Source organism: Lotus japonicus, chromosome 1 (genome assembly GCF_012489685.1).
Source record: "Lotus japonicus ecotype B-129 chromosome 1, LjGifu_v1.2".
In the NCBI taxonomy this organism is placed as follows: Eukaryota; Viridiplantae; Streptophyta; class Magnoliopsida; order Fabales; family Fabaceae; genus Lotus; species Lotus japonicus.
The window spans coordinates 124,955,013-124,975,945 of record NC_080041.1 but is presented as its reverse complement, the minus strand read 5'-3'; the positions used below and the strand labels follow the sequence as shown (position 1 = coordinate 124,975,945).

At 39.3% G+C, this 20,933-nt stretch overlaps 4 protein-coding genes across 11 annotated transcripts; 3 read left to right on the top strand and 1 right to left on the bottom strand.

Annotated features, from left to right (window-relative positions):
- Positions 1 to 1,123: 1,123 nt before the first annotated feature.
- LOC130724124 (callose synthase 5-like) lies at positions 1,124 to 2,074 on the bottom strand. The gene is made up of 3 exons (XM_057575298.1): positions 1,980 to 2,074; positions 1,541 to 1,821; positions 1,124 to 1,184 (listed from the first exon to the last, which is right to left on the bottom strand). The coding sequence occupies exons 1-3, from the start codon at positions 2,058 to 2,060 to the stop codon at positions 1,124 to 1,126; spliced, it is 423 nt and encodes a 140-aa protein (XP_057431281.1). The 5' UTR covers positions 2,061 to 2,074.
- Positions 2,075 to 5,480: 3,406 nt separating this feature from the next.
- Positions 5,481 to 6,442, top strand: LOC130724112 (uncharacterized). The gene is made up of 4 exons (XM_057575287.1): positions 5,481 to 5,809; positions 5,893 to 6,022; positions 6,109 to 6,384; positions 6,437 to 6,442. Exons 1-4 carry the CDS (start codon positions 5,481 to 5,483, stop codon positions 6,440 to 6,442), a joined length of 741 nt encoding a protein of 246 aa, XP_057431270.1.
- A 214-nt stretch (positions 6,443 to 6,656) lies between these two features.
- Positions 6,657 to 7,715, top strand: LOC130732611 (uncharacterized). Its single transcript, XM_057584623.1, has 2 exons — positions 6,657 to 7,003; positions 7,106 to 7,715. The coding sequence occupies exons 1-2, from the start codon at positions 6,890 to 6,892 to the stop codon at positions 7,502 to 7,504; spliced, it is 513 nt and encodes a 170-aa protein (XP_057440606.1). The 5' UTR covers positions 6,657 to 6,889; the 3' UTR covers positions 7,505 to 7,715.
- A 1,010-nt stretch (positions 7,716 to 8,725) lies between these two features.
- Positions 8,726 to 19,333, top strand: LOC130730263 (pentatricopeptide repeat-containing protein At5g03800). 8 transcript variants are annotated; one of them, XM_057582218.1, is made up of 3 exons: positions 8,727 to 11,410; positions 17,723 to 17,836; positions 18,824 to 19,333. In XM_057582218.1, exon 1 carries the CDS (start codon positions 8,830 to 8,832, stop codon positions 11,401 to 11,403), a length of 2,574 nt encoding a protein of 857 aa, XP_057438201.1. In that variant the 5' UTR covers positions 8,727 to 8,829; the 3' UTR covers positions 11,404 to 11,410; positions 17,723 to 17,836; positions 18,824 to 19,333. The 8 variants fall into 8 exon arrangements, with proteins under 8 accessions (XP_057438203.1, XP_057438202.1, XP_057438201.1 ...); XM_057582221.1 differs by adding an exon at positions 15,064 to 17,581 and having other exon boundaries at positions 11,237 to 11,410; positions 17,723 to 19,333; XM_057582216.1 differs by lacking the exon at positions 8,727 to 11,410 and adding an exon at positions 11,414 to 17,581.
- Positions 19,334 to 20,933: the final 1,600 nt, after the last annotated feature.

Genomic DNA, 20,933 nt, shown 5'->3' with positions numbered 1-20,933 from the left:
GAGGTTTCATTAGAAGCATCACATCAATTCACAGCTGAGGTAATTTATGCAGTTAATATGGGATTCCAGGCAACAGCAGAGGTTGAGCCTCAAACCCCATTATCTGAAGACTTAACTTCTCAGAATCCTACTCAAGAGGTTTCTGATGGTAGTATCCCTAAAGTGAACTTTGAGACAGATTTTTACTCCACCAACCTTGTCTCTAGTATCTCACACCATATGTTTGAGGAAATGCATGAGCTCATTTGTGTTACTAACTATGGCAATTCATTATATAGTTCTTATGCAAATATACCTAGCGGACTTGAGTTGCATGATTCACTCCCTGTGATATTTGACCCTGGCATCATTAACTTTGAACATTTATGCCTCATTGTTTTTCTCATGTCTCATTTTATCTTCTTTGAAGACTTGCAACCACAAATAGTGTCTGCTTACTCTTTGTCATTAAATGTGGCAGCACCTAAGCTATTCGATTGGTCTAGCTTTGCAGCACAAACCATGTGGCTTGGGCACCAGGGAATTAAATTCTTACCGTCACCGCTTGCTTCAGTGCTTCATAATGACACATATTGTTCTCTTCTTACTTGGATTCTCATCATTGCATGGCTACTCTTGTGTTCTGCTCATTTGGATTCATCCTTCCAACTCATCCTTGAGGACAAGGATGTTTTCAAGGGGATGGTAATGGTAGAGGGTTGCATCCTCAATGGACTTCTATTAGTTGGGCCAAAAATAGCTAGTTTCATTATATTGCTCTTTTATGAATATTAGTTTAATAGTTCTAGTATTTTATTATACCTTATGATCTAGAATATTCTATTTCCTAGGATGGTGCCACATGTAAGGTCACCTTTCATTCCTTAAGAGGATAGATAGTATAAGTTGTATTGCTTCCATGGTGAAATGTTAACAAGAAAATTGACAAACTTTTATTTTATCTTCTTTTCTTAGTTTTCTTTTGGTTTTCTTCATTTGATTTTACTTGGTAGAGTTTCTCTCTACCACATGATTAATTAATTAACAAATATAAAGCCACTTAAGTGACTGTATCTTACTCTGAGGAAGAAGGCGCAGAATGGCTGCTGTGATGAAAATGCTAGAGAGACTATATAAGACATCTTTAATTTCTGAAAGATTTCCATAACTGAAATTCCTTTCCAAGAACTGCCGAAAACAAATACCTGCAAACCCAGAAAATAAAAGGTCCAAAGGCGATAAAACTGCGGAATATGTGCCAGAATGACCGGGTCTCAACAAAATTTGATTAGCCAATTCTTCCAGCTGACCTTTTCTTCCAACTTAACAAATATGTGCTAGTATTATACATTCAAGCACGTAATTACTTAGAGAATAAATTAAATACCGGTGTCGAATTAAATGTTGATTTAAAAAAAATTCCATCATCACGCATGGGCCATCCAAGAGAAAAGCAATCACGTGACCTGCAACGAACATCAAAACAATAAGTTGTCAATTAATGAAAGATGAAACAAGCCAAAGATTTCAATAAGAAATAAAAATCAAAAGCCAAACAAACCAGAAATATTCATTTAGATAATCATAGTTGCACCAGGCCGAGTGAGGAGCCTTTCCATTTCTACTGCTTCCTATATTATTAGAATGATTATAACTCATCACCGAGAAGAAAGCTGATAATGTCCATAACAGAAAAAACCATACCTTCTCAATTACGCGGTATATGGGAGTTATAACCTTCCGCAAGAATGCCTCATCATCACCACCATAAGAAGGTTTGATGTTTTCACCAGTAACAATGCTGACATTCCCGGCCAATAAACCATGAAGTTCATATGCCATCTGAAGTTGTAGGTAAATATTATTAAATACATGCAGAACATTACTAATGTATGTGAAATAATAGAATTGAAAAAACAAAGCAGGAGTTACATATCATTTGCAAAGACATTCTGGCACAAGATCAGATATTGTGAAACATATGAAAAATATACACTCACATTGTGAAATATGTAGCATAGACACTCCGGCATGAAGCGGAGATTGGATGCTTCACCCCATATCAGAAGGTATAAGCCCATATATAGTAACTTCCTCTACTGTATCTCTTGTTGACCTTGAGGGAGTCTGTGTGAATAAACAAGAAAAGTATTTTAGCATAAAAAGTTTGATAAGGAAAAATAGGATAATATTTGCTGAAAGAGATATTGTTATATTATATCTTACCGTAAACTATCCTGTCCCAAAAATTTGCACCACTTTTTGTAATTCCTAAAGAGATCGTACATCACTGCATTAACTGCGCGATCATCAAGCTGCAAATGTCCAAAAAAATTCATATAGTAGAATTTAACTACAGGTCAGAGCCTAGCCGTGTATAAAATGTAATTTTTGCAAAAGCATTAATTCTCGATTTCTGATTTTTGGTTTAGCTCCATTAATTTTAATTCTATATGATTGTTTAGCCAAATACAGGATGAAGAGAGAGACAGTTACATACCTTGTTGAGAAGCTCAGGTTTGGGGTGTAGCCTTATGTGAGAGTTAGCAAGAAGCAGAACCAAATGCTCTCTCTGAGCCAAAATAAAGCAAACACATTAGCAAAGTTTGTTGGGGCATACTGCCTACACAAATTTTACTTAGTCATCATAAACCTTCTCCCGAAAGACAAAGCCAATGAATTCGGTGCAAACTGCAAAGTCCAAGCAAAACACTGAGACTCCACAACCATGGAAAAAGTGATACCTCTTCAAAGCCCCGGCAGAATCCAATGGAAGAATGTTAAAAGGCGCATAAATCTCGGTCTTTTCCTGGACATCTCTAGCGGCAGAAATAATCTGAACACACAATATTCTTTGTTGTTAAGCCTCAACATGAATGCATGGTGAGAGAAAACCTAATTTCACAAATAAAATGAAAATGAAACTTGTACAAATCAAGGCTGACCTCAGGAGCTACTTCGACCTTCTCAGTCTTGTTAATTTTAAGGGTACCAGCTATCATATATAAAAATCAGTGGGAGAATTATCTTGTTTATTGAATGAGTAAAGGATAGGAGAAACTACCCACTACTAAGACGTGGAAAACATGGGAAACACTCCTAAACAATAGGAGAAACTAACAGAAATACAAAACTAAATAAAATACTAATACTTAACATTCTCTCTTATTTTTAGTGGGTGGATCTATGACAATGTATTTGTAATAGCTCTTATTTTTTTCTTTCTTGTGTCCCCTATTTATATTGGGTTGAAATACCCCTTGTACTTCTCTTCAATATATTCCATTTGCTTATAAAAAAAAAAAAAACTTAACATCCTCTCTTAAACGGAATGCCACAATCAATCAGTTTATATAAATATGATAAATAATGAGTTTATTGACACTTCGAATCCACGCACACTTTTAGTGAGATAAAAGTGATATTATTAGCCAAGATAAATTATTTGTAAATAGGGGTGTTCGCGGTTCGGTTTGGACTGATTTTAGGCGAAACTGAAAACTGTTCCAATCAAAATTCATTGGTTCGGTTTCCATCAAAAGTTAACCAAAAAAATTTCAAAACCGAATCGAACCGAATCGATGATGAACGATTTAGATCGGTTCGGTTCATCGGTTTCACAACTTCTTTTTTTTGGTTTTCAATATCAATTCCACAACTTTAAATATATAAGCAATCACATATCACTACTAGAAAACTCGCTATTAGCGACGGATTTTTAGCGACGGGTGCATATCCGTCGCTAATAGCGACAGAATCAGCGAGGGGTTGCTGTTTCTTCGAATAATTTTTTTTAAATAACTTTAGCGAGGTAATTAGCGACGGATATGTTTCGTCGCTAAGATTCCGTCGCTGATTCCCTCTCTAGTCTTCTTTTTTGACTTTTTTTTTGGAAATTAGCGACGGTTTTACAGCCGTCGCTGATACTCCGTCGCTAGATCCGTCGCAAAACGAAGATTTTTTGAGAAATGCGTTAGCGACGTAACGTTTTCCGTCGCTAATGCTTTGGATTTCTAATAAAGCAAAAAAATTTGCCACATCCAAGAGTTGAACCCGGGACTAGGGTAGTGTACAAATTGAGTCAAACCAACTGTGCTGTGATATTTTTGTTGATTGTAATAGAACAAGAATGTATATTAACTTTTGTTTTCTTTTAAGTTTCAAAATTCACCAAAACTACTCTGGATCTTTAACTTCCCAAATCACACTTCACTTCACAACTCAACACTCATCACTTAAAACCCTAACGCGCCGCACCTGGAGACTCCCCCGCACCTCCGCCGTTGCGACGCCGCACCTCCGCCCTTGCACCGCCGCCGCAACTCCACCCTTGCACCGCTGCTCCATACACCATCGCACTCTTCATTCATTCCTCTCGATCAGGTTCAGGTGCGGTCTTCATTCTTTCCAAATCTTCTTCTCGAATTCACCTCTCGATCAGGTTCAGGTTTTCCCCTTCAAATCTACTTTCTATGTTCCTCCTCGTTGCTATCGTTCGCTTCACTCTTCCTATTGCGAAAACCTAGCCTCTGTACTGTTCTTTTTTTTGTTAATTTTATGATAAATCATGAATGTAGTATTCTACATATGGTGGCCTCTCATGGGAACTTTGATGGGCATTTATTTTTGAACTTTTGAAACCCTGCATTCCTGCAAAGTATAGTCATCATTAAATTATAATAAAGAAAGTTTGAATAAAGTGGGAGGAAAAGGCTTCATGTTGTACCATTCCAGCTTTCCTTTTTTTCCCTGTTATATGAGGATTCAAGCCCATGCAATGTAAACTTCTGTCATCATTGTGGGTTGGTCAGCCTGGAATATGGCTATGCAGCTAGATATTGTATTATGCGATAAAATTATTTTTCAAATTAAATATTGTTCTCTGTTCTTAGCTCCACTTTGATCTATACTTCTTGTTTGGAAATTTGTTATTCTCTGTTCTTAGCTCCACTTTGATCTATACTTCTTGTTTCTGGTTTATGTCCACTATGCAGAAATATTAAACCAATTTTTGTTAGAGTTTTGTTTTACTACCCTTGGATGATGTGTTTCCAAAAGATTCAATTTGTTGGTTAATCATATTTTATAGATGACATTGTATTTGGCTGGTTAAAATATTTTTAGTCATTGTTGCTTCTCAATTGAATATCAGTGGTGTAGGAGAAGAATTACCACCGAACCAAATGGAGTTGGAGGATCAAGAGGAAGAAGATGAAGATATAGAATACTCATCAAGTAGTGAAGAAGATGGAGAACTTATAGAAGAAGATGGAGACTTGAACTAAGACATTAAGCTTTTATGTCTTTCTTTTATGTATTTTTTTATGAACTTTTATGTCATTTTATGTATTGATCGACAAACAGTGTTATGAGCTTCTATTTCATATTTTATGTATTTCCTTTTATGTGTTTTCGTTAAAATATACTTTTCTAAACAACATGACATTTTCTTTGTGTTTTCTTATATTTGCATTAGTTACATATACTTTATATTTATATAGATGGAAGACAATGGTTGTAGAGGTTTTGGTAGAGGAAGAGGGGGAGGTAATGCTAGAGGAAGAGGGGGGGGTAGAATTAGGGGAAGAGGGAAAGGCAAAGGTATGGAGCAGCCGACACTGCCTTCTCCATCCCAACCTCCTCAATCAATCACTTCTAGTCCTAGCAATCATGATTCCACTACAGAGAGCCTGCATACTCCAACAACGCTTAGTCCCTTGCGCAATTCTGTAGATTCCACTTCTACTCATGATTCCACTTGTGTACATGGTCCAAATGCCACTGTTGATGCTAATGGAAAACTTCTGGTCCGTTTAGTAGAAGGAAAAAAGTAAGTTGTTACAAGTATGCCCTTATTTTTGGTAATAATCTCTATGTTTAAGATTTACAAATGGTTTGAATTTGTTTTCATAGGTTTGAGTCTAAAATATCCCGTGAAGTTACGAAGTGCATAAAAAGTAAGTTTGAAGGGGCTTGGATACGTTATGGGGATGTGAAGCGAGAAAACAAAGCTTTGACCGACGTGTGGTTTGGTGAATTTAAGGTATGTTTATTTTATTATGTTTTTGTATGTTTTAATCAAATTTTCTTATTATACTATTTAATGATCTCACAATATTTTTGTTGCAGAAAAGGTGTAGTTGGCCTCCTGAGCAAGAGTTAGCAGTACGCAAAGCATTTGATCAAAAAGCTAGTAGTCAACTATCAGACGCATTGTATAGGGTCCGGGCAGGGCAAGATCAAGGAACTTGGATTCCTAGTGAGTATCATGCTGAATTGGAAGAAAAATGGAAGGATAAAAATTGGAAGGAGAAGGCAAAAAAAAATTCTGCAAATAGAAAATCATCCGATCGACCACTACATACTGGAGGATCAATCACAACATCTGAGCACCTTAAGAGAATGGTAAGCCATTGTATTGATGAATGCTTTCATTTAAGCTTTAATTTGCTTTTAGATTTAGGATCCATTTACTGAACTACTACCATATGTTGCTTTGAAACTCTGCCTGCATGAGTTAAAAATGAGGAGTCGAGCCTTCAAAGTTCTGTGTAGCAGCACCTTGTTTTGTCAATTTAGAACTTAGGCATAAAGGTGTGATGCTACAAGTGTACTGAAATTTGACTTATTAAACTTGCTACTAATAAATCTAGAGGTAGTTAGATAAAATTGAAAATCTAAGCAGTGTCTAACAAGTTTTAAATTGTAAAGTTTGGATGTATTAAATTGAATTGTAATTTTACAACAACTAAGGAGTTCCATTCAGCATCTTAGTTGCTGGTTTTTTCTTTTGACTGCAAGAAGTGTGTTCTGGTTTATGGTATTTGTACAGGACAGGTATGTAGCACAATTGGATTTGGCCATATTTTGCTTTCTCATTTTATGAACATTTAAACTAATTTACAATTTTATGCAGAAAATTTCAAGTGACAAGGATCTAGGTTGTTGGGATGTATTTCTGAAGACCCATCGATATAAAAAAGATCCCACAAAGTTTGTCTCCCCAGTAGCAGAACAAATTGCAGTAAGTTAACAACATTTAAGATATTATAATTTTCATGTGATGTTTCAAGTGTGGTCCTATTTACATCTATCTTTACATCTAATATCTAAATGTTATTTTAAGGCTGATTATGAAAGAAGTGTTACTGTACGAGACTCACAAGAGAATGTTGAAGGTGCCAACAAAAAATCTGATGATGATATCTACTTGGAGGTTGTTGGAGGTGTGAACACAAAGGGGAGGATATATGGATTGGGGCAACTAGCTGAAAAATATAAACGTTCTGCAACAACTGTTGACATCTCACTTTCAGAGCATGAGACCATGAGGCATCTTGTTTCTAAATTATCATATGAAAATGCGATGCTTAAGGATCAAATGAAGAGTTATGATGAGAAGTTTGAATTCATGCAGAGATTCATCATTGAGAGAACCAGTCAATGTCCTTCAACCTCTGCTAATCCACCTACCAACCAGCAGAATCCAGATGATGGTGATGATGATAATGAGTTTGAAGATTAGTGTAATGACCTTCCATTACTACCAAACATGTTCTGTTACTGAAGTTATGTATTTTGATTTGTACTTTGGTGATGTCTTTTATGTTTGTGTTATTGTACTATGTTGTCTTTTAGATTTGTGATATGAATTGTACTGTGGTTATGAAGACAGTGTCTATTATCTTATATATGTTGACTTTATGTCTTAATATGGATGTGAAACTTTTATTCGATATTAGTTTTTTTATTTAAATTATTGAGGATTGAATTTGATTCAGGAAAAAAAAATTCTGCTCAAAAAAATAAATATGGCCTGGAATTCAGTTAGAATTTAGCGACGGATTTCTAGTACAATTAGCAACGTCATTTAGCGACGGATTAGTGTCATAATTAGCGACGGATATTAGCGACGGATTAGTGTCACAATTAGCGACGGATAATTTACCATTTAGCGACGGATTTTATCCGTCAATTAGCGACGGTTGAAAACAATGATCCAAAACAAATTAGCGACGGATTTAGTACCCATTAGTGACGGATTTAATCCTTCTCTATTAGCGACGGACCAAAATAATCCGTCGCTAAAGTTTAGCGACGCCACTTTTTCAGGGGGATTTAAATTCGTCGCTAATTCCGTCGCTGAACGGTTAGCGACGGATTTTGCAGCTTTTAGCGACGGAATTCGTCCCTCTCTAATAGCGAGTTTTTTAGCAGTGTATGATTCACAACTTAACAATGCATAAAAATGACAAATCAATAACTCAATCATAGCTTAATCACAAATCCATAATCCATAATCAACAACTTAATTATTTAACAATGTAGAAATGGTTAAATTGGTGTTTAATATTAGTACTATTACAAATTAATAATAGAAAACAAACATAAAAAGTCTAACATAAACACTATTTCTTGTTTAAAAAAAACACTATTTCTTCAAAAAAATTACTTTAATAAATACATATATATATATATATATATATTAAATATTTCGTAAATAAATATTTATCATTGGTTTTTAATTTTTCAAACCGTGAACCGAACCAATCTTCATTGATTTTTACCGGTTTGGATCGATTTTGAACCAAATAACAAAAAAAACTAATCTAATTACTTTGATTCGATTCGGTTCGTCGGTTTCATCGGATCGATTTGTAAACTATAAATATGATAAATTACCCGAGTTTTTCAGCAGTGCATATTTGGTTATACACCTCCAAATAAAATTGAAGTTGGTCTTCCATGAAAAAGGAAAAAAAGGATAAGGTAGTAGTAGTAGCGCGCTCACTTGACACACTCAAAAAATAATCTCAGTTTGAACCGAGCACAGAATAGATATATGGAACGATGGAGTCACTTCTCCTTCTCCATCCCAAACCTTTCTTCCTCTCCAACTCCAACTCACCTCCAATCTCCTCTTTCCTCCACAAAAACTCCAGAATCCACCATGCCCTCAACTCTCTTCCACTCCCACTCCCACCGCATTCCGCCGAACCCTCCCACCTCCTCCGCCTCTCCACTCGCCTCCGCCGCCCCGACCTCACCAAAGCCATCCACGCCACACTCCTCAAACTCCCCCATCAACAACACCAACACCTCCTCTTCTCCACCTACCTCAACCTCGGCCTCTTATCCTACGCCCACCGCATCTTCCTCTCCCTCTCTTCCCCCACTGTCATCTCCTACTCCGCCCTCATCTCCGCCTTCTCCAAGTCCCACCGAGAACACCAAGCCTTCCACCTCTTCCTCCACATGCTCACCTCCTCCACTGTCCTCCCCAATGGCTACACCTACGTCGCCGTTTTAACCGCCTGCATTCAAACCCTCCACCTCCAGTTCGGCCTCCAGCTCCACGCCGCCGTCATCAAGACCGCTTATATCGATTCTGTCTTCGTCGCCAATGCGCTCATGTGTTTATACTCAAAATGCGGCTCTCATGATGACATGCTCAAGCTGTTTGATGAAATGCCCAGCAGGGATATCGCGTCGTGGAACACTGTTTTGTCCGGTGCGGTGCAGGAGCTCATGTACGGGACCGCGTTTGAGTTGTTCCGTGATATGCAGGCGACGGACGCGTTGAGTTTGGATGATTTCACGTTGTCGACGCTTCTTACCGCGTGTTCTGGTTCTGCTTCGGTGATGGAAGGCCTGCAGGTGCACGCGCATGCCGTGAAGGTTGGGCTGGAGACAGAGCTGAGTGTTGGAAATTCCCTTATTGGGTTCTACACGAACTGTGGAAGTCTTGACAATGTGGTGAGGTTGTTTGAGGAGATGAGTGTGAGGGATGTTATAACGTGGACAGAGATGATCACCGCGTACATGGAGTTTGGGTTGGTGAATTTGGCTTTGAAGATATTTGATGAGATGCCGGAAAAGAATTCGGTGTCTTATAATGCTCTTCTGGCCGGGTTTTGCCAAAATGGTGAGGGTTTAAAGGCTCTAGATTTGTTCATCAGAATGGTGGATGAGGGCTTGGAGTTGACGGATTTCTCATTGACTAGCGCGATTAATGCCTGCAGTTTGCTTGCTGATTACAAGGTCAGCAAGCAGATTCATGGGTTTGCTACCAAGTTTGGTTTTGGATCAAATGCTTGTGTTGAAGCTGCGTTGCTTGACATGTACACGAGGTGTGGGAGGATGGTAGATGCCAAGAAGATGTTCTGTAGATGGGAGTTAGAGGAATTTAGCTCTATCGTTTGGACATCCATGGTGTGTGGCTATGCTCGAAACGGGCAACCGGACGAGGCAATCTCTCTTTTCAAACATGGCCAATCAGAAGGGGAAATGATTGATGAAGTTGCATCGACTTCAATGCTTGGTCTTTGTGGAACTGTCGGGTATCATGATATGGGTAAGCAAATCCACTGCCAAGTTCTTAAGTTTGGCTTTCAATCTAATGTGGGGGTCGGAAATGCAGTTGTTAGCATGTACTTTAAGTGTGGGAATGTGGATGATGCAATTAAGATGTTTAATAGTATGCCCTCTGCTGATATAGTTTCATGGAATACTTTGATTTCTGGCTATCTCATGCATAGACAGGGTGATAGAGCATTGAAAATATGGTCGAAAATGCAGGAGGTGGGCATAAAACCTGATAAGATTACATTTGTTTTGATAATTCCAGCTTACAGGCAAACTAAATTGAATTTGGTTGATGATTGCCGTAGTTTGTTTAATTCAATGAGAACTATTTATCACATTGAGCCCACAACCGAGCATTATTCTTCTTTCATCAGTGTTTTGGGTCACTGGGGTCTCTTGGAAGAAGCATTGGAAACTATCAATAAGATGCCTTTTGAGCCTACTGCTTCTGTTTGGCGTGCTTTGCTTGTTAGTTGTAGACTACATAAGAATACAATGATTGGGAAATGGGCTGCTAAAAATATTCTTGCCCTGGAACCTGAAGATCCATCTACCTATATTCTTGTTTCAAATTTGTATTCTGCTTCTGGGAGATGGGATTTCTCTGAAACTGTCAGGTGGAATATGAGAGAAAAGGGATTTCGCAAACACCCAGCTCAAAGTTGGATCATTTGTCAGAAGAAAATACATTCATTCTATGCAAGAGATAGATCACATTCACAAGAGAAAGACATATATAGTGGATTGGAGATTCTAATCTTGGAGTGCCTAAAAGCAGGATATGAACCTGACACGAGTTTTGTTCTCCATGAAGTAGAGGAGCATCAAAAGAAAAATTTCCTATTCTATCACAGTTCAAAACTGGCAGCAACTTATGGAATACTGATGACGAAGCCCGGAAAACCCATTCAAATTGTAAAGAACATCCTGCTCTGTGGGGACTGTCATACATTCTTAAAATATGCATCTATTGTCACTAAGAGGGATATTTTTCTAAGAGACTCTTCTGGATTTCATTGTTTCTCTAATGGCCAGTGCTCGTGTAATGACTACTGGTGACACACTGGTAAGCTGGTTGATCTAACTGTTCATCCTCATCCATATCAGTGATGTATGATGAAAAAATCAGAGTTATAGGATAGGCATGTATAAAATAGAAATGTTATTTAGTATGAAATTCTTTTCACCGTTGTTACTATCAATTTTGTGGCACCATTCAGTAAAGGGAAAAATGTAAAACAGAGAGGTAGTGTAGAAAAAAGCTTCTTAAAAATGTTTTCTGAATAAAAAAGGTATTGCTTTTTTGTCAACATTTTGCTGCATTAAAATATAGCTTTGAGGTTAGTTGCTGCGATGCAATTGTAGTAAATTTTGTTTCCATGGCTTCTATGAAAGGAATTCTTCGACTAGTAAACTGACGATCTTTGCCTCAATGATTTTGTCCCAAGTCATTGTTACTTTTTTTAAACGGTGGTTTTATATATTGGTGTCATTGCTAGTATAAGAGAAAAAGTATAGAGCCCTCTTATTCCACTGCTTAGTCCAGATAAGTTGTCTTCAACTTTGAAGAGTTAACTGTGAAGATGCTGGAGACTAGAGAGAGTAAGGGCATAGGGGAGAAAGATAAGACCTGGTCACCGCATGAGAGGAACAAGGGTTGCCGATGTTGGTGCTGGAAGTACTGTATGCAATTGGAAACAAAGAAATTGGAAGGGTGTTGTCGTTGCCAAAAACATGACTTATACATGTCTTCTATGGTCTTTTTCCATATGGATAATCCGTCTTGAAGTTTTAACTTTTAACTTCATTTTCTGAACTGTTTGATGTGGTGCGAAAAAAGAGAGCTGCACGGCCTCATTAGAACAAAGATATATTTTCAGTTAATTGGAAATCTTCACAATGTATGACTTCTTCAGGTTTCGAGTCTTGATCAATTTTGCTCCATGATAGAGACCTGAATGCTAATTTGGGCTTGGGAAAGCCCAAAGTGTGGAAGGTCTATGTGAGGAAAAAGGGGAGAAAGGAGTGAGCTGGCAAAGTTAGTTTGTATAAGAGAATAACCGAGTGAGGGTGAGACTCATTCATGATTAGCTTTTCTGTTAGAGGAGAGAGAGTGATCTTTCTTGTTGAGGGGAAGCCATTAGTGCTTCTTGGGTTGTTAGCCAGCTCTAACAATACTTTTCTTTTCATTCTCTGTAATTGCTCTTTCGATATATACTATTCCAGTCATATTTCTTCTGATATTCCTGTTATACCATACTTGCTCTCTAAAATCCCTATCAATTGGTCCGACCTGCCGGATCATCTGCACTCGTTTCACTGAGAAGCTGGTAGATGCCACCAAAAATGACTGATCGCATGGAAGCTCTTGAGACTCAATTGGGAACCGTTACTGCTACGCTGCAGGAACTTGCTCTCCAGATGCAACAACAGAGCTTGGTTCTCACTGAACTAAGCAAACAGGTGGGCTCGAAAGGAGTGGTTCCGGAGGGGGAAACCTCGACCGGAGATTCTAACATGGGCGAATCGCGTCTAGCAGGGAAGAAGGTGAAATTGCCGGTGTTCGAGGGAGAAGACCCCGTGGCTTGGATTACGCGAGCTGAGATTTACTTTGATGTGCAAAACACCCCGGATGAGCTGCGAGTGAAGCTATCCAGGTTGAGCATGGAGGGATCCACCATCCATTGGTTCAATCTGCTCATGGAGACAGAGGATGAACTCTCCTGGGAGAAACTCAAGCGAGCCTTAATCGCGCGCTATGGAGGACGAAGGCTGGAGAACCCATTCGAGGAGCTATCCACGTTGCGACAACGAGGTAGTGTGGAGGAATTTGTGGAGGCGTTTGAGCTGTTATCATCGCAGGTGGGACGGTTGCCTGAGGACCAGTACCTGGGCTACTTCATGAGTGGGCTGAAGCCACTGATTCGTCGGCGAGTCCGCACTCTGAACCCCACCACTCGTATGGAAATGATGAGGATCGCGAAGGATATAGAAGATGAGCTCAAGGAAGAAGACGACGAAGAGGGTAAACGGGTAATTAGGAAACCCGGGTATGAACGAGCGGGTCAAGGAGATTGGGCCGGGTCTTCTGCTGCTAGAAGTGGGCCTTACGTTACTGCTAGAAGTGGGCCTTACGCTACTAAGGACCCAAACCAGTTTTCTAAGTCAAGTGGGTCAATTCCGACCCGGTCGCTGAGTCTGACGGGAACGAATTCCACCACATCGTCAATGGGCTCGACGGCGAGGAACACCGGTGGCGACTACCGTCCCGGATCATCTGAGCGGTGGAAGGGGGTTCGCCGGTTTCCGGTGGATGAAATCGCCGAGAGAAGAGCAAAGGGGCTCTGTTTCAAATGTGGGGGAAAATATCACCCAACTCTGCACAAATGCCCTGAAAGATCGTTGCGGGTCTTGATCTTAGGAGAGGGAGAAACGATTGATGACGAGGGTGAGATTGTGATGCTCGAAGGGGACCAACCAGAGGACGAGGAAGAGGAGGAACCAGCTGCGCTTAAGCTTATGGGAGTTCTGGGCTGTATGGCGGAGACCCAGACGATGAAGCTCTCGGGTCAGGTGGGACATGTGGAATTGTTAGTCTTGATTGACAGCGGGGCAAGTCATAATTTCATTTCTCCTACGATTACATCGGCTTTGGGCTTGACGATTACAACTACCCATCCTAGGAGCATCAAGCTTGGCGATGGCCACAAGGTGGTTACCAAGGGAATTTGCAAAGGAATTAAAGCCAAGCTGGGGAGCATAGAGATCACCATTGATGCCCTGGTGTTGGAACTGGGTGAGCTAGACTTGGTGATGGGAGTGTCTTGGCTGCGCACTCTAGGTAAGGTACTCATGGACTGGAAAATGATGACTATGCAGTTCATACATGGGGGCCAGGTAGTGAAACTACAGGGGTTGGGGAACAAGGACAGCCAGCAGAGCAACCTGCATTCCTTCCTCAACGACACTCAGGGAAGAGAGAAGATGGAGTGGTGGTGGCCGCAACTCAATCTTACTGAGGTGACCAGAGCAGTGGAGGAAAGCCCACATCAACTTCAAGCTCTTTTGAAAGAATTCCAGGCAGTCTTCACCACCAAGATTCAATTACCACCTGAGAGGTCCAAGGTCCACCAGATAAACCTTTTTCCAGACCAGGGACCCATCAATGTAAGGCCCTACAGGTATCCCCATCACCAGAAAGAAGAAATTGAGAAGCAAGTGTCGGAGCTGATGGAAGCAGGAATTATTCGACCAAGCATGAGTTCTTATTCTAGTCCTGTGATCCTAGTGAAGAAAAAGGATAAGAGTTGGCGGATGTGTGTAGACTATAGGGCATTGAACAAAGCAACTATCCCAGATAAGTACCCTATTCCTATTGTGGATGAATTGCTAGATGAGTTAAATGGGGCAACAATGTTTTCTAAAATAGACCTTAAGTCTGGATATCATCAAATCAGGGTACATGAAAATGATGTCCCCAAAACTACTTTTAGGACTCATAATGGCCACTATGAATACTTAGTCATGCCATTTGGGCTGATGAATGCCCCTGCCACCTTCCAAGCCATAATGAATGACATATTCAGGCCTTACCTAAGGAAATTTGTCTTGGTTTTTTTTGATGATATTCTCATATATAGTAAGGATCTAAATGAGCACATCGGTCACTTGGAATTGGTCTTATCTGTGTTACTGAGCAACTGTTTTGTGGCTAATCAGTCCAAGTGCAGGTTTGGTTGTCGCCAGGTTGATTATCTGGGCCATCTAATCTCCGGGGATGGTGTAGCAGTAGACCCTGACAAGGTGCAATGCATTGAAGCTTGGCCTGAACCAAAAAATGTCAAGGGGGTGAGGGGTTTCCTTGGATTGACTGGCTATTACAGGGAATTCATTAAGGACTATGGAAAGGTAGCTAAACCACTCACAGAACTGACCAAGAAAGACAACTTCTGGTGGGGGCCTGAAGCACAACAAGCTTTTACCCTTCTCAAATCTGTCATGACTACTTCTCCAGTCTTAGCCCTTCCTGATTTTAACCTCCCTTTTGAGGTTGAGTGTGATGCTGCAGGGCGGGGTATTGGGGCAGTCTTGATGCAACAAAGGAGACCCATAGCCTATTTCAGTAAAGCCTTGTCTGCTGGAAACCTGGCCAAGTCAGTCTATGAGAAAGAACTGATGGCTTTGGTATTGTGTATTCAACATTGGAGGCATTATTTGTTAGGGAGGGTTTTTATTGTTTATACAGATCACAAGAGTTTGAAGCACTTCCTACAACAAAGGGTTTCATCTCCTGACCAACAGTGTTGGTTAGCCAAGTTGTTAGGTTATCAATTTGAGGTTAAGTACAAATCAGGGTTGGAAAACAAAGCAGCCGATGCCTTGTCCAGATGTTTTGATGATGTGGAGTTGCACTCTTTGATCTCTTTTCCTCTGTGGCAAGATAGGAAAAAGCTACTGGATGAGTTAGCTCATGACTCCTACATCCAGAACTTGACAGTAGAGGTCCAAAAAGACCCTCACTCTAAACCAGGGTTTGTGCTCCAGCAAGGGGTCTTGTTGTATCAAGGAAGGCTGGTGCTATCACCTCAATCACCATCTATTCCTTGGCTATTAGCAGAATTTCATGGTTCCCCAACTGGTGGCCATTCTGGTTTTTACAGGACTTACAGAAGGCTGGCTGAATCCCTTTATTGGGTGGGAATGCAAAAGAGGGTCAGGGATTTTGTGCGCGAATGTGATGTTTGCCAAAGACAGAAGTACAGTGCTACTACCCCCGGGGGCCTGCTCCGACCTCTCCCAATTCCTAATGCAGTATGGGAAGACATTTCTCTTGACTTCATAACTGGGCTACCTAAGTCTAAAGGCTATGAGGCTATTCTAGTAGTGGTGGACAGACTCTCTAAATATAGCCACTTCATCCTTTTGAAGCATCCTTACACTGCTAAATCTATTGCAGAAATCTTTGCCAAAGAGATAGTGAGGCTTCATGGTATTCCTAGTTCTGTGGTCAGCGATAGGGATCCCATCTTTGTGAGCCATTTTTGGTCAGAACTGTTCAAGCTTCAAGGTACAACACTAAAAATGAGTTCTGCCTATCACCCTGAGACAGATGGGCAAACAGAGGTTACCAACAGGTGTTTGGAGAGCTATTTACGGTGCTTTGCCTCTGATCATCCTAAGACTTGGTCTTATTGGGTACCCTGGGCTGAATTTTGGTACAATTCTACCTTCCATACCTCTATTGGCCAAACCCCTTTTGAAGTGGTATATGGGAGGAAAGCTCCTCCTTTGGTGCGATTCCTTTCAAATGAAACTAAAGTAGCTGCTGTGGCCCTGGATCTTAGTGAAAGGGATGAAGCTATTAAACAACTCAGGGAGCATCTCAAGAAAGCACAGGAACAAATGGCCAGTTATGCAAACAAGAAAAGGAGAGACCTGAATTTTGAAGTGGGAGAGTGGGTTTTCTTGAAGCTTAGGCCACATAGACAACATTCAGTGGTCAAGAGGATCAATCAGAAGTTAGCTGCCAGGTTTTATGGGCCCTTTCAGATAGAGACTAAGATTGGTGCAGTTGCATACAAGTTGAAGCTCCCTGATGACTCTAAAATTCATCCTGTTTTCCATGTGTCCCTACTGAAGAAAGCCATTGGTAGCTCTCAGGTTCAAGGCCAGTTGCCTAGGGACTTGGAGATTGAAGAGATGACTGACATCTACCCTGAATCAATCATAGGAACCAGGACAATTCGCCAGGGAGACGGTGAGGTGCACCAGAGTTTGATAAAATGGAATCACAAGTCCTTGGATGATGTTACTTGGGAAGACAATGCTGTATTGGCTGGTCAATTTCCTGATTTCTGCCTTGAGGACAAGGCTGTTTCTGAGGGGGAGGGAATTGATAGAGACCTGAATGCTAATTTGGGCTTGGGAAAGCCCAAAGTGTGGAAGGTCTATGTGAGGAAAAAGGGGAGAAAGGAGTGAGCTGGCAAAGTTAGTTAGTATAAGAGAATAACCGAGTGAGGGTGAGACTCATTCATGATTAGCTTTTCTGTTAGAGGAGAGAGAGTGATCTTTCTTGTTGAGGGGAAGCCATTAGTGCTTCTTGGGTTGTTAGCCAGCTCTAACAATACTTTTCTTTTCATTCTCTGTAATTGCTCTTTCGATATATACTATTCCAGTCATATTTCTTCTGATATTCCTGTTATACCATACTTGCTCTTTAAAATCCCTATCACTCCAGGTACATGATTTTCTTAATGTTCATTGCACTAATTGAACTTGAGTCTTTTTATTCATTACATTGAAGTTGTTTGTTGTTTCTTCCAATATGAGCAGTAATATACACTCAACTGAACTTTCTTAATTTGTTCTTGCATTACAGTCAGCCAACCAGTAAAGAGCATTGGCTTATCTAAGTTAGAGTGGGGACACATTGATCCTTCATCATCGTGTTCGCTACCGATCTATTATCTCTCCTTCTTCAAGGCTTCAAAAGGTAGTACAATCTCTCTTCTTGAATCCCTTTTTAAAAAAATTCTTTGGGAGCAGGGAGAGAATTGCAAAAAAAATCATCTTGGTTTCACAGGAGAATGTTTAGGGACAAAAGAGAGGGAAGATTAGGATTAAAATTTTGTATGCTTCTAATTTGGCTTTGTTGGGAAAATGGATATGAAGAGTGAGGGGTTGAAAATATATGCTGTGGAATAAGGTTTTAGTTTCTAAATATGGTGAGATGATAGTGGATAGATGGGAAGTTGGTAGGATGTGATCAAAGTGGTGGATGGAAATACAAAAATTAGAGTTAAGGGGTGATTTTCAATTGAGCTGATTGAAAGAAAACTTGATAAAAGGTGGGAGATAGCAAATACCTCTTTTTGGCATGACGCGTGGATAGGAGAGAGAATGGTAGATTGCAATGGAGATGGGGGTGGAAAAGTATTTTTTTATTTTACTGGGAAAATAATTTGCTTAATTCTTTCCTCAAAGCACTGCAATCAGCAGAACTGCAGTGACAAATGGAGTGGGCTAGCAGAACCTGCAGGCATCTATTTAATGAGGTCAGTTTACGGAATAACTATCCATTGCAATTTAGGGTTGAGCCTTTCTTCCATACTATTTGGAATAGGATGGTCCCTCTGAAGGTCAATGTTTTCTCATGGAGGGTCATCCTAGATAGAATACCATCTAAAGTCAACTTGGTAAGAAGAGTTATGTTTGTGGAAGATTTAGTTTGTACAGCAAGTAAACAAGATGAGAAGAGTACAAATCGTATTTTCCTTGAATGCAGTTACTAAAAAGTAAAAAACATGGTCAATGTTCAGCAAGTAAACAAGATGAGAAGTGTACACATAGCATTTTCCTTGAATGCAGTTACTAAAAAATATGGTCAATGTTCTTAAGTGGTTGGCATATTCAACTGTGATCCAGAACTGCAGTAAAGAACATTTTATTCAGTTTTCAGGTTTGCCTTTTTGCAATGCAGAAAGGAGAAAGTGGCAGATAATTTGGCACTATATTGTTTGTTCACTATGGATGACAAGAAACTGTTCTGTTTATTACTCAAAGACGCTGGATGTGCAGGACATTTCTGATTGAGTGAAGAATCTGAAGACAAGATCTTGGTTGTGGTTAAAAGCTAAAAAGCAAGCTGGTTTTTGAATCCTGCTACTGCCTGCTTGAATTTATAATAATTCTGGTGTGCCTTGCATAATCATTTCAATACTCAAAACATTTCTCCACTTTCTTCACCATATCTAGAAACTAAGTAAATAGAGTGGTTAATGGAAGGAGCTTGGTGTGCTTAGCAGAGAGTTGAGCTACAAGGGGTAGAGAGCAGTGCTAGCACCAGAGTTGGGTACCAAAGCATGAGTGAGGCATATCAGAGAGTGCTTTGAGTGTGGGTGAGGCCAGATAGAGAATCCAATTGACGTGTAACTGATTAAAGTCCCTTGTAATCCAATTAACTTCAATTGACTTTTAACATTTATCCAAACACATCCAAGGATATTAAAATATTCCAGAACAATAGAAATTACTCACAATAAGCAAAGGACTGACTTATAAGTTATAACTAATGTTACTTTTACATAAGTGAGTCAGTTAAGAGTCCAAACTATGATAAAAGTTGTCATGTGAAAACTCTCAGTTTTAGAGTTATGTTTGATCCTTTCTTTCTGCACTTGTGATTGCGATCGAGCACGAGAAAACTGAGATATGTATTTTCCCCACCTCTCCTCTTTATCGTAAAAAGGATTGCGAATCCAACAAGTTGAGTGTCGACCACATGACATGACCCATTCAATATTTTATTATAATGAACATTATCTTAAATTGCTACACTATAAATAAATAAATACTGTAGGAAATTAAAGAAGATATACCTTTAATCAATGTATAAGTCAACAATAGCACCATAGGGAATAGGCAAATTTGATCAGGATGACCTACACGCCACGCAGTTTAGAACCATGCTAATTGGTTGACTTGTAGTTTTCTGCAAATGGAAAACTTTTGTTTTATTTGGTGACATTGGCAATCCACATCAAAATATTTATATTATTGTAAAATATTCTGTTGTAAACTCTGCGGCGGTGCAATTGCGTTAAGTTAAAAAGTGAATTCATGAATGACACGATCACTTTACTTGGTAGGATTAATGCGGTTTTTGTGGAGGAGGGTTCACTCGCCGCCACACCGCAAAAACTAACGTTGCTTTCATTAAATATATCACATATATATTTGAATATGTTCGAATATGCTTTAAAAATAGACATGATCGAGCAAGTATGAGAGGTCAAGGGCAAAGAATGAGACATGTTAAGTGACAGCCAGACAAATACAAAGTCACAGCCAGCGGCAAGTCATAGGAAGAACATAATATTTATGTTTTATATTTAATTTTAAGCATGTCGACAGAACAAAATTTGAACTGAAACACATTATAAAAAGTATAAAATTTTATACTACTTAGAAATTTAAGGGATAATTTTGCGTCCCTGTCACACCAACGCCAAGGAGATTAATAAAACGGTGAATGAAGGGTGAACACATTATTAAATATTGTTCTTCCTAAATTGAGCTAAGATTGCTTTAGTCTTCTTGCTTCTATATTAGTGGTGTGTGGCATTGATTGACTTATCTTGAACGACGAGCTGCGTTAACACGTCAAGGTTGTGTACATGCAGAACATAGTCTAATCCTGAAATTAGTGAGAGAGTATAAAGAAAATCTTAGAGTCTAAAAGGAACTGAGTTTAGCATAATGAAATATGTGTGTGTAAAATTTCAAAAAATATAAATAAATGTGTGTGTAAGTGTATAAAATTTCTAAATAAAGAACGATTGTTTATTTTTTATAACCAAATCAATTACAAAGAAAAGACTTATATAGAAGTCCAAGCAAAACACAATCAGTTAATTAATGTTATATTTTCCTACTATAACAGATTGGATCAGATCAGTTTCTACAATAAAACAAAACAGAAACAACAATAAAAGGGGATCCATATAATATCTGAAATATATTTATTTTCCTAATAAAATCAACTATCATGTCTGTATTTATAGGCTAGTATATATTGTAACTGTCTCTAC

Coding starts and splice junctions, on each gene's coding strand:
- LOC130724112 (XM_057575287.1), top strand. CDS start 5,481: ATGGAAGACAATGGTTGTAGAGGTTTTGGTAGAGGAAGAGGGGGAGGT. Junction 5,810..5,892: donor CGTTTAGTAGAAGGAAAAAA/GTAAGTTGTTAC, acceptor TTGTTTTCATAG/GTTTGAGTCTAAAATATCCC. Junction 6,023..6,108: donor TGTGGTTTGGTGAATTTAAG/GTATGTTTATTT, acceptor TTTTTGTTGCAG/AAAAGGTGTAGTTGGCCTCC.
- LOC130724124 (XM_057575298.1), bottom strand. CDS start 2,060: ATGGGCTTATACCTTCTGATATGGGGTGAAGCATCCAATCTCCGCTTC. Junction 1,822..1,979: donor TATGCTACATATTTCACAAT/GTGAGTGTATAT, acceptor CTACAACTTCAG/ATGGCATATGAACTTCATGG. Junction 1,185..1,540: donor TATCTAAATGAATATTTCTG/GTTTGTTTGGCT, acceptor CTGGGTTTGCAG/GTATTTGTTTTCGGCAGTTC.
- LOC130730263 (XM_057582216.1), top strand. CDS start 12,679: ATGCCACCAAAAATGACTGATCGCATGGAAGCTCTTGAGACTCAATTG.
- LOC130732611 (XM_057584623.1), top strand. CDS start 6,890: ATGCAGAAAATTTCAAGTGACAAGGATCTAGGTTGTTGGGATGTATTT. Junction 7,004..7,105: donor CAGTAGCAGAACAAATTGCA/GTAAGTTAACAA, acceptor TGTTATTTTAAG/GCTGATTATGAAAGAAGTGT.